This window comes from Ixodes scapularis, unplaced genomic scaffold (genome assembly GCF_016920785.2).
Source record: "Ixodes scapularis isolate PalLabHiFi unplaced genomic scaffold, ASM1692078v2 PGA_scaffold4__175_contigs__length_147842914, whole genome shotgun sequence".
Taxonomy (NCBI): Eukaryota; Metazoa; Arthropoda; class Arachnida; order Ixodida; family Ixodidae; genus Ixodes; species Ixodes scapularis.
In genome coordinates, this window is record NW_024609879.1 from 128,580,249 (window position 1) to 128,598,009 (window position 17,761).

At 43.9% G+C, this 17,761-nt stretch overlaps 1 protein-coding gene across 1 annotated transcript in view; it reads left to right on the forward strand.

Annotated features, from left to right (window-relative positions):
- Positions 1-21: 21 nt before the first annotated feature.
- Positions 22-17,761, forward strand: part of LOC8033891 (3-oxoacyl-[acyl-carrier-protein] reductase FabG-like) — a 56,764-nt gene continuing 39,024 nt past the window's right edge. The window contains exons 1-3 of the mRNA XM_029975550.2: positions 22-148; positions 207-349; positions 16,403-16,495. Of these exons, the coding sequence (XP_029831410.2) occupies positions 97-148; positions 207-349; positions 16,403-16,495 (288 nt within the window). The 5' untranslated portion in view covers positions 22-96. The remainder of the gene's footprint in view (positions 149-206; positions 350-16,402; positions 16,496-17,761) is intronic.

The following is a 17,761-nucleotide window of genomic DNA, read 5'->3' on the forward strand; positions in this document are numbered from 1 at the left end:
CAATTAATTTTCACTGTCATTGCCAGCTTGTGTTTTGAAACCCCCGTGAAGGGCTTTCTCGTCGAGACCGGTTGCTTTGCACAGGAGGGAGCAGCGATGGCAGCTGAGGGCATCGTGAACCTTGCCGGAAAAGTTACCATCATCACGGGTAAGCATTCGCCCTACGTCGTCTGCGGTTTTCTTGGAGCCCCTGTGGCGTTGTGCAGGCGCTTCGTCCGGCATTGGCTGGAGCACGGCGCTTCTGTTCGCGAAGCTCGGGGCGAGGCTCTCGCTAGCGGGACGCGACTCGACGAGACTGGACGCGGTCAGGGAGGCGTGTCGGCGAGCGTCGCCGTCACCGGAGAACGAGGTATTTACTTACATCTCCAATGGTGCGATTCACCCCCTAAGTGTTACGTCACTGCTCTAAACAAACCGTTGCTAGGGGCGTTGCTATGGGCGAATCCATGGGACTGGCTTTCGTTCCGAAAGAACCATTGTTCAAAAATTGGACGTGACATTTAAACATCTAAAAAGAATAGATTAGTAAGCTTAGACTTCACACGTACGACAGAAGTTTGCCAAGAATCGGTGGTTTCTGGAATATTTGCGGCGCCAACTTCCGGTCCTGTGGACGTCTTGAGATGCCTGCTGCAGACAACGAACATGTACAGAAGGGGTGCGTTCAGTAGCCAGCTCAGGTCCATAGCCAGAAATTTTTGTTTCGAGGGGGGCGCACTTTCTGAAGCCACGACTTCCAAGCATTGGAAGAAGGAGGGGCGAGGGGTTGATTTAGGGATGAAATGGCATTTGTCGTGCCGCCCAGGCCCCGAGGTCTTTCTGAGCAATAAAAAGGATGAGCCCGTGATTTTGAGCTCGTCACCATTCGAAAGGCTTCTATAATCTCCCTCCCAATAGGTTCACAAAGATTGACCAGCATTGTCGGGAGTCGGGAGTGCGGCTGCGACATTCCCGCCTGCGTGTCTACCCTTAGCGAAAAGTCGGTCAAAATCAGTACACTCGAAGTGTACTGTAGTATACTAAAAGTATACTTTCAGTGCGGTCTTTGTACTGATTGTATACTTTAAGTGTACTTAAAGTATACTTCCAGTAAAAATGGCGGTGGACTGAAAGTATACTCGTCCGTACAAAACTAGTACATGTAGTAGAATCGTAGTGCCCGCGGTAAAAAGTAGTACAAAATCAGTATACCGAAAATCCACTTAAGTATACTAAAGGTCTACTTTCAGTGCTTTCAGTCGGTGTACTCAAATTATAATAACGGGTATATATATATATATATATATCAGTGTGTCGAACCGAAAAAAATACGGGTTCGGTTACGGTTCAGGTTCAGGTAAATTTATTTTGTTCCGGTTCAGTTCCGGTTCGATTAATTCGATCCGCGAACCGGTTCGGGGCGCTGAACCGGTTCGCGAACCGGTTCGGAAATAATAAATGACAAATTGCAACATCAAAATAACAAAATCAAAATAACATCAAAATAAGATTAAAAAAAATTGCAACATCACGTTCTAGAAACGTGATGAAATGAGCACACAGCAGCATTTAGGATTTACGAGATTGTAAAAAAATGAAATCCCGTGAGGCGATTTTTTTTTTTTTTTTTTTGCACAGCCTTTTATTTTTTTTTTTTCCGTGCAAGCCGCGACCAGCGCAATACTGGTTCCTATGTCAAGATTCATGGATACAGCGTTTATATTCCTAAGACTGAGTGGAGAAGAAAAATATGTAAGCGAGGTGTGTGTCAGTTGACGGCACTTCGAAAACAAATGGCATTGATAGCACATTCATTGTCAACAGCGCGTGGCCGAACCGTTTTGACATGAGCCGGTAACCGTAATTTTTTTTCCGGTTCAGTTCCGGTTCGGGTTCATCGCGATAATAATATAACGGTTCGGGTTCTGGTTCAGTTCCGGAAAAAATACCGGTTCGGTTCCGGTTTTCGGTTCGGTTCGGTTCCGGTTCGACACCCTGATATATATATATATATATATATATATATATATATATATATATATATATATATATATATATATATATATACGGAAGAAAACGCACCTGAGACGGTTGTTGGAGTTTTTAAAACATATTATTGGTAAAGTTGGTCGACGTTTCGGCCTGAGACAGACCTTTTTCAAGACTGGCACATAAAGGCACACTGACGCTCCTTGACCACGTCACGTGGCATTGCACACTGACGCTCCTTGACCACGTCACGTGGCATTGTGGAATGCCACGTGACGTGGTCAAGGAGCGTCAGTGTGCCTTTATGTGCCAGTCTTGAAAAAGGTCTGTCTCAGGCCGAAACGTCGACCAACTTTACCAATAATATGTTTTAAAAACTCCAACAACCGTCTCAGGTGCGTTTTCTTCCGTATATACTTTTCGTCATCCTGCGCTTCGTTTTTTTTTTTCTCTCTCTCTCTCTCTCTCTATATATATATATATATATAGTGCGATTTTTAACATCAACACACTAAAAACGCGATAGATAGGCCGATGCCGTTTTCACAGAATATTTGTGGGGCTCGGTGTACATTAGATGAGTAAATAAACGTCACAGTACGTTGTCTAATTAGCTTTTTTTAATTGACAGTGTAATTGACCATGTTGAATTTTCAATTTTAAAGGGGCGATGAATAAACTCTAGCCCATCTGAAAGAATTTGCGAAAAGGTGACGAGTTTTGGGTTATTCGTAGCTATGAATAACCCAAAATAATCCGGTGTTTTTGTAATGCAGGTCTCATCGTCCTGTACGCTGTTTCAGATATCTGCATCCACAGCAATCAAAAGGACAGGAGGCAAAAGAAACCACGGCTAATAATGGGGACATAAGATCCTCCACCTTGCATGGTCGCATGCAGCGCAAATCAACTTCCGAACCGCGTAAGCGAAGTGATGTTATGAATGGAAGCTCGCTCTGAAATTGGCTGGAGAAATCGGCGCCTTTATGCAACAACCTCAAGCTTTCACCGAAAGTGTTTCGTGGTGTAGATTTGTCTTGCAAAACTCTAAAGACATCTCAATTCACGTGAAAAGAGATTGACAATTGCAACAACGAACAACACCGTCGATCGAGATTTCCACACTGTAAAAAATCGACGTAAATTTAACGTGTCTTTCCCTCGTCAAAAAAGACGGGCACGCTCATTGTTTCAAAACACGAGGTTGCCCTCATTATTTATGTGCCGCGAGAGCCGATCCTCCCAGAAAAGCCGAAATACCAGCGGTGCAAGCATGCGCTGATGAATCAAAATAGCCTTGGCGACAAGGGAGCAATTGCTTGAGATAGTTTCGGTTTTACACTGAAAAAGAAAACCGAAAGTTTAGATAAAACCTAAGATAGACTAAACGGTTTGTTAATTTTTACGAATATAATAAAGTAACATTATTATTATTAATATATTGATTTGCATAGTTTTGTCTTAAAAAAAAAAAAAGAACAAAAAGAGACTTTTGAAAACTGCGCAAGACCATCGCTATTGCAATCAGCTTCCGTTCAGCCGCCGTTTGAGTCAGTGTTGCCAGGTCTACTGATTTATCAGTAGATCTACTGATTTCGTTCCGGGTAGGGGTGTCGCGAACTTTTGTCGAACCAGATTTTTTGGTCGAACTTCCGGGGTTCGACTGAGTCGAACCGGTTCGACGAACCTTCGAACTTTTCACCAGATTCGACCGGTTCGACTTTATGGACAGTGTGGCCAGACCTTAATACAAGCATGTCTAGGTTTGGAGATTTTTTTTTTTATGCAAGGGGTTATTTTATTTTTTGAACAGCTGCAATTAAAAGAAACTAATTCTAATCACTGAATAAGTTAATAACTTAATGTTTAGTACTGTATTGACTAAAATAGACAATCAGCGCTGCACTTAATTCATCTTTTAGCCATTACCATCCAATCCGAAGCCAACTGGCCAGCCTGTCGCGCATGCGCACACGAGTCGAACCTCAATACAAGGTTCGTCGGACTTTCCACTAAAAGTTCGAAAAAGTTGAACCTGGTCGAACTCGAACCGCGGCCGGTTCGCGACACCCCTAGTTCCGGGTCTACTGATTCACTGAAAAACAAGAAAATCTACTGACTTTTTTTTTTAGTAAACATATTAAAAATTTATTATATGGCCCCTTCAGTTCGAAGTGTCGCCCATAAAAGGAAACTCATAATGTCCCAGAATTAAAAACGAAGCACTGGCTAGATGGCCCAGAAGCTCGTCCTATTCGAGTGACGTAGCCGTATATTCATCTATCTATTCACCCAGAGCAGGTTCGGCAGGTTCGACGGTGACATCCGGGCCAGAGCCATATATGGAGAGAGTTTGGCTAGTCTATGATCTCGCCGTAACGTCCCTCTCCCGAGTGAGCCAATCGGCCCACGGCGCAGAGCGAGAGGTGTTTCCGCATGCGCCTGAACTCTCGGCTGCTCCTATACAATCTACTAGAATAGCTTCGAGTTGAGCGGAGAGAGCCGCAATTTTCATTCATTCGTTCGGCGGAATGCATGGGATCGACATCCAAGTTTCAGTTATTTTCCTTTATTTGGCAGGCTGTGGCAGCCTCCACGAGTTTCTCCACGTTTGAACGCAAACTTTGGGTCAGGCGAAAAAGAAATAAGCCCGTAGCAGACAACGCGTAGCCTCAACAGTGCTCCGGACCAACAGCGTTGCTTCAAAAACCTTCTACAGCCAGTAAGGAAAGATGGCAGCATGTAGAGGACTTCCATTGGACATGTTCGCGCGCACTTGCCGGAGCGTCTTGTTTCGGTTTTGTTTCAATAATAGCGACAGGTGAACGTCGCACTGTCGGATTCATCTGTGATTCCAAAAGTGCCTCAGTCTCGATTCCAAAGAATAATCCTCGAAACAGTCAATAATGACTAAAACAAAAACATTTATGGTGCCATTTTAATTTGTCCTTCATATAAAGTTACTTCAGAAATGGTCTTGTTTTTTTCTTTAATTTTTATTTATTTTTATTACCATGTTATTTGTTACTCTATACTATTTCTTTGAAGTGTGTATTAATGGAGATTACAAAACATGGCAAAACACATATTTCGTGGAATCTACTGATTTTTGTGCAAATCTACTGACTTTTTGGGGATCAATCTGCTGACTTTTTTTTTCTCCATCTGGCAACACTGGTTTCAGGTTCCGGAGAGTTCGAGCATCGCTTCCTTTTTACGTTTTAGCCGTTTTTGCGGATATTTTAGATACCTTACTTACGAATACCGTGTTCAATAATAGCAAGCGATTACTGAGAGCTGTGAGACACAGCGTCGCAAGTGGCGGATAGTCATGGCCGACTGGTGCAAGCGAAGGTGAGGAAGTTCCTTTTGTTTCTGCGAAGTGCGCCGCTGTTTCAAACTTTGTGTTGTACCGTGTGCTTGCTAAGCTATGCTTGACTCTCACTATGCTCTACCCGGTTTTATTTCGTTATTTGAAAAGAGCGTATCTTCAAAATTTATGGCTCTCTCCGCAGAGTGAGAAAGATTCGCGTGCGGCGGAACCGAGGGCCAGCCGAGGGCCTGTCCTGGGCGCCGTCCCTACGACGGTCGCCCGACGACGCTTTTGCGGAGCGTTCAAGTACAGTCTGACGGCAGTTCAAGCAATCACAGGTCATGCTAGTTCTGAGGTGTGGTTCCAACAGTTTCTCGTCAACGATTTGTTTCATAAAGCGTTAGCGTGAAAAACGTTACAAGAGCGTGCAGCATGATTTTTTGCCCGTGCTGATGCCTGTGCCGTAGAGACGGACGATCTCTGCGTATGCCGAAGCGGCACGCTTTCCAAGTTTGCGATATTGTGTTGTGAATAAAATGAGTTTGTATGTCACGTTTTTTAGTGGCGGCGAAAGCCGCTATAAAAGGCAGAGCAGTTAGAAAAAGCAAAAGCATGAAAAAAATGTTAAAAGGACCTGAATATTCGATGGAGTTGAAAGACTACCAACGTACCAACTCGCCCAGTTATTCTTTGTCAAAGAATAATAGCCAATACTAATATATTAAATAAGTGCCCACTTTTAATTGGTTAGAAATTTATAACTGATGCAGTACAGCCCTACCCTGCTCTAGTGCTTTTATGATATCAGATAATGTGTAAATATATAGGATAGTTCATAGCAACCATTTATGTCCGACCCGTTATATTGAATATTTTCTCTAAAAGCTCGAAGTTATATAAAAAAAAGTACTTATCATAAATCAAGCCGCACCACTGAATGTGTAATAGCGTATGACTTGTATGTGTGTTCACAGCAAAAGAAAAGGAGGCATTAAGAAAATTCCAATCATTTTGTTTGCTCTGTGTTAGAGCTTCTTTCAGGTATCAGGTTTTCAGAAACGATATTGTCCGATTTTCCTCGCCCTTTTGTCAGGATGAAGTTGTTACTATCTTGCCTTCCTCACATAGTGGTCCTTTGAGCGAATATGTGATGTTATATCGTAGAGTGGCCATAGGCTAATTTTCTCTTCTCTTTTTACGCAGGATGTAATGGCATACCATCATCACAAAGGAGAGTGTACAGTGAGGCAGGCTCGGAAACTTGAATAAAGTGATAAGTAGGATTTCAATTTCTGTCTTATCAATTACGTGAAGAACACTGACCATAATGTTTGTATGCTACACATACATACTTTCAGTTGAAAAATGCAGTGCACCTCTTCTTTATGGCTTTTCTCACACAGTTTCAGAAGACGCCGGTACGTCATTCTCACGAGGAATAGAGCTGCTAAAGATTTCCTCGTTAATTTCCTGACTCATTTTTAAGAGTGCATCTCCCGGTGGTGGCGCCTCTGCATTATCATCATCAATTGAGTTGTCAACGGCGTTTCTTAACATTTCACGAGAATGGAGCTGTATAAGATGAAATTTCACAGGTTGGAATACAGCCGTTCAAAGAAACACCTTTGAAAATTCAGCTTTTTAAATGCAGGCGGCGATTTTTCTGGTCAATTTGAGACCGTGCTTTCCATTCAAAACGCCCGACATACACGGCGTCCCAGATAACTTGCACCATACTTAAGAAACACCGGAGGGCTCTGCAGGAGTAAAATCAACTGTCGTTAGCAAGTGTCTTGAGAAAGTGCACAGATTTTTTTAATGCGCCTGGTTTTGTAAATAACTAAGATTATTGAGCTAACCTTTCGAATATTCTTTTAAGGGCCAAGATGTTAATTGTAAAGTTGCCGGGCGCATTGAGAAACACCCATTTAAAGTGTTTGAAACATAATACGTTTTCGTGCTTTTTTCCGGCCTTCAAAGCACGCACATCCGCGGCGCGCTCGCACGCCGTGATTGGGGAAGGGAGTTGTCACGCGGTATTTTTTTGTATTTCGCGGGCGTTTTTTTGAAGGCTAGGAAAAAGGAGCATGCAAAGTGCACCTTGTTGAAAATGGTTTAATTGGGTGTTGATGCGCTCTACAACTTTCCATTTCACACCTCGGCTTTTAAACGAAGATTTAAAAAGTTAGCTTGTTACTCTTAATTAAGTAAATAGGCGCACGAAAACAATTTCGTGCACTTTCGCAAGAGACTTTCTAACAGCGTACAGTTGGTTTCACACCCGGAGAACGCTCCGTTTTTTTTTTTTTTTTTGTTTGTTTTTTAAGTTTGGTGCAAGTTATCTGGGACACTCCGCATATATGTACTGGTAGTGTACATTTAGTACACTAAAAGCATACATGAGGTGTACTAAACGTGCAATTATAGTATGCTAAAAGTACACTCGAGGTGCACTTATGGTATACTACATATGTACTTGGGGTGTACTAAAGGTGTACTATTTTGTTTCATAAAAGTGTGAAACTAGTACGATTTCAGTACATACGCTAAGTTCACTATTAGTATACTTTCAGTAGACTGATTTTGAACGACTTTTCGCTAAGGGTATCGGGGGCCGATTGTTGGGTGCAGCGACCTCTACTTCTTTGTGATGCTCCTAGAGCTGGTCGTTTACGCAGCAACCCGTTCGGCCGATGTATTCAGCGCCTGCAGCACAGGGTATTCAGCGCCCGCAGTTCCGCAGACTGAGCAGAACTGGTCAGTTCTGCTCAGTCTTGCATGTGGTGAGCCTGTTAGCATGTTTCTTTGTGCAGCGGGGCAGCGGAGTCAAGTCCCTTTCCCGGTGTGCAGTCGAGAAAAGTCTTAAAAAATGCTATTTTAATATCATGTCTCCCTGCCAAACTTGGTATCGAGGCGGGGCAATGAAGGAAACATGGCTGCTATTCAATGGTGGAACGCATCTGGGCATTGTCGTGTGACGAAGGAGGGTGACGGGCGGGGAGGCGAAAACCAGGTGGGGACGCTTCCGGCCTCCTCGACCTATTTAGTATTGGAAACGCGGCCCGCAAACCCTACAGCTGCCAACGCTACCAGCTGCTCCGAGGGGATCGTCTGCCGCCTGGAGTCACGTGGTCAACATGAGTTGCTTGGACGTGTACTTAGGGGCAGCCCGTTTTTGGGGAGAACTTGGAATTCAAAAGAATCGGAAATCTGCTGGCTTATTATGCTTCCACTTACTCTGAACTGCTCCTGCAGAAACTATACACCTTTCCAAAAAACACTCGACCCCAGGAGCAACAAACCGTTTTCGAGCCCAGTCACTGAGTTTGAGGCTAGACTCTCATCGGCGTCCCTGCTAACCCTAACCGCTGCTGGCGGCTAAAATCTCGTCTTTTCCCGCTATATTTTGTGTTTCATGGTACATGTATTTTCTCGAGGACATTGAGAAAGCATTGTGCCACATTTAAAAAAAAAAAAAAAAAAAAAAAAAAAAACTGCGAAGTCTTTTTGTTGGGTACGCGCGCGACAGAGCGAATGCAACTGGAATGTTAGTTGTCGTTTATTTTTTTTTTTTACAGTAAGTTTTGACGGCACCGCGCGATTAGCCGCATGTCAAACGACAAAGTGCTTAGCTGTCGAAAATAATTTACAACAAAAGATAGCCGAAAGGCATGCATTTTTCACGCTCATATATAACGTGTTTACCGATGGACAGGACACATTCCAACAATATATTGTACGTACCACACGATGCAGCGTTATCCGAAAAGAATTTATTTGAGAAGTGTCTCAAATAACACAATCACAGTCCACGACAGTCACATATTTTACGGTGACAGCGCAGAGAAACAATCCCACACCGGCATCCATCTTATCAAGTGACAGTCACATCTTGACGATCGGGCCGAATCCAAGCTGAAGCGCGAGACACATGCGCGAAAATCCATCCGATCCGACGTCCGATCCGGCAATACGACCGCCTGATCCGAAAAGTTTGGTCGCTTCAGACGTCGGATCGGCGATCCGACGTGTGTCCAACCCGCCAGATATTTTCGCACGGCGGACGGATTGTCGGATGCGTCCAGCCAATGACGGCACAGGTAGCGCGAACGTCATGATGACGTACTGGGTCTGGCGGGACGAACAAGAAAACGGGGCGGGCGACGGGAAGCCGGACGCGTGGATCCCGCTGACCCATTCGAAAAAGATGGCCCCGGCAACGAATGCACGCGCTAGCGAGAACAAGCTTCTAACTTCGCTCGTGCGAGCTAAACCGTCAATCTGGGACCAGAGATCTATGAACGCGGACCTCCGCTGGAGTGCTTGGATCTCCTGGGCGGAGCCGAACGGATCGTCGTGTCGCATGCAGGGTCGGAAGCGCGTGTGTCTCAAACTGTCGCGTACGGCTATTCGGAGCGGCGTTCGGACCGTCGGATCGGACGTCGGATCGGACGATTCTGCCGTCCATGTGTCTCGTGCTTGACTTCGTTTTGGGGCACGTTTTGGGGAGAGCTTCCTTATTTCACGACAGCACCAAGGCAAAGGTACAAACGCGTTTCCCACCCCAACCTGGACAACTGTTTCTGGAGATGACTGAGGACTCTGCGCAAATTATCGCTGGGAGGGGGGAGAACAATCGTCATTGTTCGCAAAATCGCGTCAAAGGCCGTTCGACGTCCTTCCTCTTCTTCGTTTCCCGCGAATGGTGAGCAGAAAAGCTTGAGGGCAGGCAATTGCCAGCCCCAGGGTGCCTACATGTTTCTGCTCTGCGGAGCGGAAACATGTAGGCACCCTAGCCAGTTCTATTTCTCACAGTGGAAGATAACACGAGAAGAGTACGCAGCACGCATAAAAAAAAAAAGTAAGTGGAAACTTTCAAGAGGGGCCAGAGAACGTCGAATTCAAAACGGCAAAACGTAGGTAGAGAATCGCACTGAGCTGGTTTTCACAGTCCAGAGAGTGGCAGAAAATTTCTTGCTGATAGAGGGCGCGAGAGTCGCACCAGCCGCATCAGCATCAGCAACATGGCGGCGGCCTAGGAGCGTTTTTTGGAAAGGTGTATTCGCGTCTCCAGCTCAACGCTCGCCCTCCCGCGGCGGAAATGGGAAGCGCTCTACTGAGGGTCCCCCGATTCTCCTGCTCATCGGGCACGGCGGAACTGCTCGCGATCATATGGCTCGCGAAATGTCATTTCCGGATGCAAACAACACTCTTCACTGTCCCAACGTAATGCTGCAGCCGGTATGGGATTGTACCTTACTGGAGAGTTTTAGTATTGCCCATAGAAGGCGCAAAAGAAGCAAACGCAAGCGGTGTGCGTTTGCATTAGAGTTGCGTGCCCCACGTTGTGTGTGCGCCTCATCGCCATGCGCCATCCAAGACCGCAATATTAGGCTCCGCGCACGCGCAGTCTGGAACACGCAAAGCTAACGCAAACGCGCAGCGCTTGCGTTTGCTCGTATATGCAAAACTACTCTTTCACCGGCTTCCAACGCCAACGAAATGTGCTGCAGTGAGCGGACGTGCAAGCAGGTAGGCATTCTTTCGAACTGTAAAGGCTGAGATTGTCAAAACGACGGACCGTAAAAATGAAAGTAACTAAATGCCATGAAAAGATTGATAATTGAAACAAAAAAAAATGTTATATATATATATATATATTTTTTTTTTAGGCATTTGGTCTGGAAGGATATTGGCGGTGACTTTGGACGTTTTGCCGATTGTCAAAGGTCGCGACTTTGATAGCAAAATATACTTTACTCACAATTAATGTAATTTTACATGGATTTCTCATTTTTATTTTATTACTTGGTAATTCAAAATGCTGCGATTGGCACCAGTGATGATAATTAGCACACTTTTGATTGTCATATTTGTTCGCGCGTTTGAATTTAGATCATAAGCTACAAATTATATTAGAGCTTGAAAAATTACGTGATAAAATTTCTGAATTTTAATATTATTATTATTATTATTACAAATCACGGCAATGTATGCCCCTAATTAACGCCAAGATCATGCAAAATACGCTATTTACCTGCCAGAAAGGTATAAATCTGTTTTCTTTTTAGCATATGAAAAACTCTGACATATAGTTATCAAGATAGACAAACGGTCAAACACTGGATGTAATATAAAGTCCTATGCGTCACGCGTTGCTATAAAAAAAAACACACACACTTCTGCTGTCTGACTCGGATTCCGTCTTTGGGTTGTCGCACTGAGAACCGCGTTTATTAATTTATACGTTTTCTGGACATATTGTAAAAATTGGAATTATTCTCTTATTCTTATGCTGGAAAAAATGTTAACCCAATTAATCATCTAAATACTAAAAAACCCATTAAAAGGCCCGCAGTTTATTATTTTCTATGACAATTGCCTGAACGAGAAAAAGCAGCGAGAACGCACAAATATCAGCACCGTTTTTTTCAGCGACTACAACAACTACAAATATTAGCCTGGATCGAGCATGTATGGCACAAAATAAAGTTTCCGCGAAGAACTTCTCTAACTAAATAATTACGATGTGAGACAGATGTTGAGTTATTAAAGAATCAGAAATTAAGATCTATATCGAGAAATTAAATCCAAAATAGAGGTTAGTTTCGGCTTCGCTCGATAATTAAAACGCGCATCCTTGCGTAAATATTACGCTGAACAGCATTCTTGTTCTCAGAGTAAAGAGGTGACCTGCGCTCATAACATTCTAGCTTCTTCGTTTTACCAGAAATAATTTATGTCGCTCAGTGAAGCCAGGACACTAGACAGGCTCAACAGCGGCACGCATCTCCAACCCTCACTATAACCGCCATTTCGAAAAATGAGTGGCGCCACCTATAGTTAGTTGGAGTCGCGAATAGTCGGTGACAGGTTAAGTGTTCAGGGGAAGCTCCTCCCACAACTTTCCACTTCAGCGGAGCGAACGCTGGAGAGGAGGCGGCCACTTCTCCAGCGTTCGTTCTGTTTCAATGGAAAGATCGGAGGAGTTTATTTATTTATTTATTCATGGTACCTCAAAGGCCCAATTAAGGGCATTACATGAGGGGGGGTACATTCAGGGTAAGTATCAATCAGAACAAAAGAATAGAAACAAAGTCAAAACAAAAAAACCACACACACAGACACGCGCGCTCCGAGGAAAAAAAAAATCTTAGATTACAGGGAAAGAAAGCAAATGCAAAGCGAAAGTATGTAGATAAAAGAAAACGGATGTGAAAATTAAGTTATAATGCTAGCATATGCGCGACAAGAACCCAAAAAAGCAATGATTCAAACTAAATGATTACAAATAATAACAATGACAATACAAAAAATTCACTTTGACGCAAAAATGACAGAGCAAAAAAGGCAATGGAACAACAAAACAGCAGTTTTCAGGATGCAGTGGGAGATCATGGGGGAAAGAAATGATTTGAGAGGGCATTGCGAAACATTTTTTTATCAGATATGTTCTTCGGGAAGACCGTTCCAGTTCTTGATTGCGTTAGGAAGTGCTAAGTTATTAAATGCGGCTGTGGAGCCAAATATGCGTTTGAAGCTTTGGCTGTTATTTTGACGATGAGATACTCTATTCGGCGGTTCTAGAAGTGATGAGCCTGGTTGACCGGGATTAAAATGCAGACGATGTAGCAGACAAAGTAGTGAGATTAGGCGGCGAGTTTCGAGGGGGTGAATAGAGTTGTGCTGTTTAATGAGCGAGACGCTAACAAATCGAGAATAAGATGATGATATAAACCGAGCGGCACGGTTTTGGACAGATTCTAGTTGATTAATTAGGTACTTCTGATGGGGGTTCCAAATAGGCGAGGCGTATTCGAGTTTAGGGCGAACGTAAGTATTATAAGCTAGATGACGTAAAGGGGCGGGTGCGGCCTTTAAGTTTCGTTTTAAGTAGCCAAGAGTGCGTAATGAGTCAGCGGAAATTGTGTTAATATGAGTGATCCAGGAGAGATTAGAGGTAAGATGTACACCGAGGTATTTGTAAGAAAGGACAGAGGGGAGGGGAACATTATTTAATAAATATGTAAAAGACGAGACTGAACGCTTTCTAGTGAAAGAAAGCAGATTACATTTAGAGATGTTAAGTTGCATTTGCCATGTGGTACACCAGTCAAAAATTATATTAATATCATTCTGAAGGACATCGTGGTCATGTGAATTGTTAATGTTTCTGTACAACACACAGTCGTCAGCAAAAAGTCGTATGGTAGATGACACAGTGGTTGGAAGATCGTTAATATAGATAAGAAAAAGAAGGGGCCCGAGAACTGTGCCCTGTGGGACTCCAGAGGTCACATCAGTAGTACAAGATCGAAAATCGCCTGTTACGGTAAATTGTTGTCTATTGGTTAAAAAGTTACGGATCCAGGAAAGTGTTAGCGAATCTAAATTAAGAGCGGAGAGTTTAGATATTAGGCGACAGTGGGGAACGCGATCAAATGCCTTTGAAAAATCTAAGACGATAGCGTCGGTTTGAGAGCCAGAGTCCATATTGGCGTGAATATCATGGGTGAATTCAAGTAACTGCGTCTCACACGAGTATCCTTTGCGAAATCCATACTGATATTTATAAAAAAAAGTTGTTATTTTCAAGATGGGACACGGAATGGGAGAATACTATGTGCTCTAACAATTTTGACACTACACTGGTTAGGCCCAGGCAGCACACCAATGTTGGACCTACATTGGGCCAACAATGGCAAACGCTGGCTTCGGAGGTTGGTCCAACATTGGTATTCTGGCCGAGCCAACTTCTTCCAATGTTGGCCCAGCCATTGGCACCAACGTTGGGCCATCGTTCAACCAATGTTCCAGCCATCATTGGCACCAACGTTGGGCCATCGTTCAACCAACCTTCCAGCCGTCATTGGCGCTAACGTTGGGCCATCGTTCAACCAATGATCCAGCCATCATTGGCACATTTTTTAGGCCATCGTTAAACCAATATTTCAGCCATCGTTGGCATCCACACTATGTCATTGGCTATGCCAATTTTGGCTTTCACACTAATTCAATGGCTATGCCATCATTGGTATACAAGTTCAATCATTGTATAGGCGATAGTTAGTTACGGACGATTTTGAGCCAGATTTAAAAATAGGAACGATCTTCCCAAGTTTCCAATCAGTGGGAATGCAACAAGATGACAATGATTGTTGAAACAGTAGGCACAGTATGTCGGATGAAATGGCACTGGTGTTTTTTAAGATCTTTGAACATATGTTGTCGGCACCCGATGACGTAGAGATATCAAGGTTATTTATGAGTTTATTGATGCCGAGACTTGTGATTATAATGGGGGACATGTATGAATAATCAAGGTCAGTTACAGATGGAATGTTGGATTGGTCTTCCCTAGTAAATATAGATGTGAAGAATTCGTTAAAAACTGTAGGACGGAGGGCATCACGCACTGGCTTCCCCGCTTCATCTGATAAGGTTATTGATGATTGTGATTCCTGCGGTGATATTGCTTTCCAAAATTTTTTGGGATTATTTGTTAGAAGAGAGGGCAAGTCGCAACCAAAGTACTTTTGCTTAGCTAGGACAATGGAAGAATTGTATTCGCTTTCACATTGAGCATACTTTACCCAGGCCATGGGAGCATTGCAATTTTTGGCAAGGCGATAGAGTCGTTTCTTTTTATTGCCTAATGCCTTTATCGTTTTGTTAAACCATGGTTGATTACTGTTAGAGCGAATGTGAACAAGTGGAACAAAATTATCAGTGAGTTGAGATAGTTTAGTTTTAAAAAGGTTCCAATTTTCCTTGACTGTTCTAGTATTAAAGCCATCATTTCCCCCAAAGTCTTAATCTGTCACCGACTGCAGACCGGAACATTCGGGCTGCCACTTCCATTTTTACGGTGTACTTCAGTTATTCAAATCTGAACTCCACTTGTCATTGTTTCTGCAAGCAAGTTGCGACTGTTGTTTTCCGTTGTGCCATTGCGAAGACGAGGGTGCGTAGATAGTGTAGCACCCAAAGCATCATCGGTGGAGAAAGATAGGTTCCGGAAGAAATGGCCCTAGAAAAAAAATCCCCGGAAAAAAAAAAATGTCCCTGGAAGAAAAGTTTCCAGAAAATATGTCCCCGGAAAAAAAAAGGCCCCAGTGGAAAATAGAAAAAAATGGCCCCAAAGGGACATTTGTTCCACTGCCGTATGATCCGCTTTTGACTTTTGTGTATAAATCTAGAGTGTGTCATTTCATTCCTGATGTTCTAACATTGCACCTCAACTGTTTTTCTTTGTTTTTTAATTGTGAAATAAACATTTATAACACTTCTAGCCAAAACCAAATTATTGTGTTTGGGAAATTTGAGAGGTACTTAATTGTGTACCATTTCCAAATAGGTAAAAAGCGCGACACTTAACGCGAACAAGCGATCGCTAGCTTTTTTTATCTTTGTTTTATGCAAACGAAAAGTTAATTGTCAATAAAGTTATTATAGATACTGAGAGTGCTTATTTGTGGATATTATGAAGATAGTAAAATTTCGTTCCCACCAATACTCTTTCTAAGTAAAATGTGAAAATACGCCGATGTCGTGTTCGCGCTAACAGTGTCGCGATGTGTAAGTACTTTGCGTAATTGTATATTTCCTTATTTATTTGTTGGGGCCGTTGTTTCCTACCTGCCACACGGTGCCTTTTTCCCCAAGGACATATGACCGGACCGGCCGAAGGCCATGAGGATCAGGGAAACCCAGAGATAGAAAATCCTCTGGGGACATTTTTTCCTACACCCGGAGAAAGAAGACTGCCGGAAGGCGCTGGGCTAACATTTGGTGTGCAGTATGCATACATTCATGCATACAGCAATCGCTGTACGCGTTTCCCACGTAGTAGCCTAGGTTTGACGGTCGAAAAAAGACAAAATAGTCTGGGATGAGTACATTTATTGAGGTGACCACAAAGTGGTAGTACCTTGTTAGAACCCTGAAAAGACTGAGTGCAACACCCCTCAGCTGGACCTTTGATGGCGTAAAGCTGAGATGCAATTTCGGCGAGAATGCTTTCTTCTCCCCGCTCAACGGTAAATTGCAAAAAAAAAAAAATCGTTTTTTTTGTCATTTTTTGCAAATTGAGGTTGTCTCTCACTTGTCACCTCCTTTCAGATTAACCTTGCAGTTGGAGACTTGACCAACACCGGCATAGCCGAAGACCTCGTGGAATCTACGATCAAGAAGTTTGGAAAGATTGACATACTCGTAAGCAACTGTGGTGCCCACCCCCTAAATTTTACATTTGAAAGCCCGTCATGGTCTCCTCCAGTCGAAAGGGCTACTGTACTCGGCGTCGCCTTTTTTGTACCGTGTTGTTAAGGCTGGCTTTTTCCGCAGTGCCCCAACGCTGTAAAAGTTTCGAATCGCAAGAGCGCAAGGATTCGCTGATGTCTCTTTTACACAAGAGCACGTGGGTGCGAGGCATAAGTCGAAGCCACATGTTCTCGCTTCAGTGCAGACCCGCAACTCTGTGGGAACTATGCTAGTCTCGACAACGCAGCGCAGAAATGTTAAGGTCGAGCATGGCACCCGATGAGAATCTGCCTCCCGTGTTTCCGCCAAGTTTCTCGGAGAATAAAATGGCCTTCAGTGTGACTCCTGCCCATATTCCACGGTGGGGAATCTAATGGGTAGCTTGTCAAGGGATGAAATATGAAGACTGTCCGTCTCTTAGGGCTCAAAGGCACTCTCAAGGCGTAGCACTTATGGTTTTTTTCTGTGTCACCATGGTGTCACTTGATATCATATTGTCCACTGTCCCACGAGAGGACGAGAGGACGAACAGTGAACTAAAAATAAGGGTTCAATCGGCGAACTTGTGCCAAACAAAATAATGAACAAGCGTTGAGGCATCAGAAAAGTGGGCGGCGATTCAGTGGCGTAATAGCAAGCGAGAGCAAGACTGACTCGACAAAGTCATAGCACAGGCAGCTCCTTTTATAGTGTGCGTCGGCATCGCGAAAATTCGGCCCAGAAGGTTTGAGCATCGAGCGTTCGGGGTGATAAGGAACAGGCACTTCAGGGAACAAGAAACTGGGACGAAATTATAAAAGTTACACCCCGAGTAGGAATAAACGCGAATCTTCTTTAATTCCGTGACCGAGCGCTGCTTACTCGGCCGTGCGCGCGGAAATATCCCCCCCCCCCCCCTTTTTTTTAAAGCGCATCGTCCCGATGCGACGCGAAAGGAAAACAAAAATGGCTATATAATAAAAAAAAATACGGTGAGATAAATTATAAACATGCAGCGTCACAATCCTAACGCGCGTAGAACGGCTTGAGTCGAACTACGTGGATCACTTCGGGTCGGGGCTGGCGGCGTCCCGATGGTCGGGCTCCGTCGGGAAGCACCTCGTAGTTTAAGTCCCCAAGGCGGCGAATGACCTTGTAGGGTCCAAAATAACGTTTTAACAGTTTCTCGGCGAATGGGCGTCGGGGCTGGAACTCCACGTCGCGGGGACGAAGCTTGTA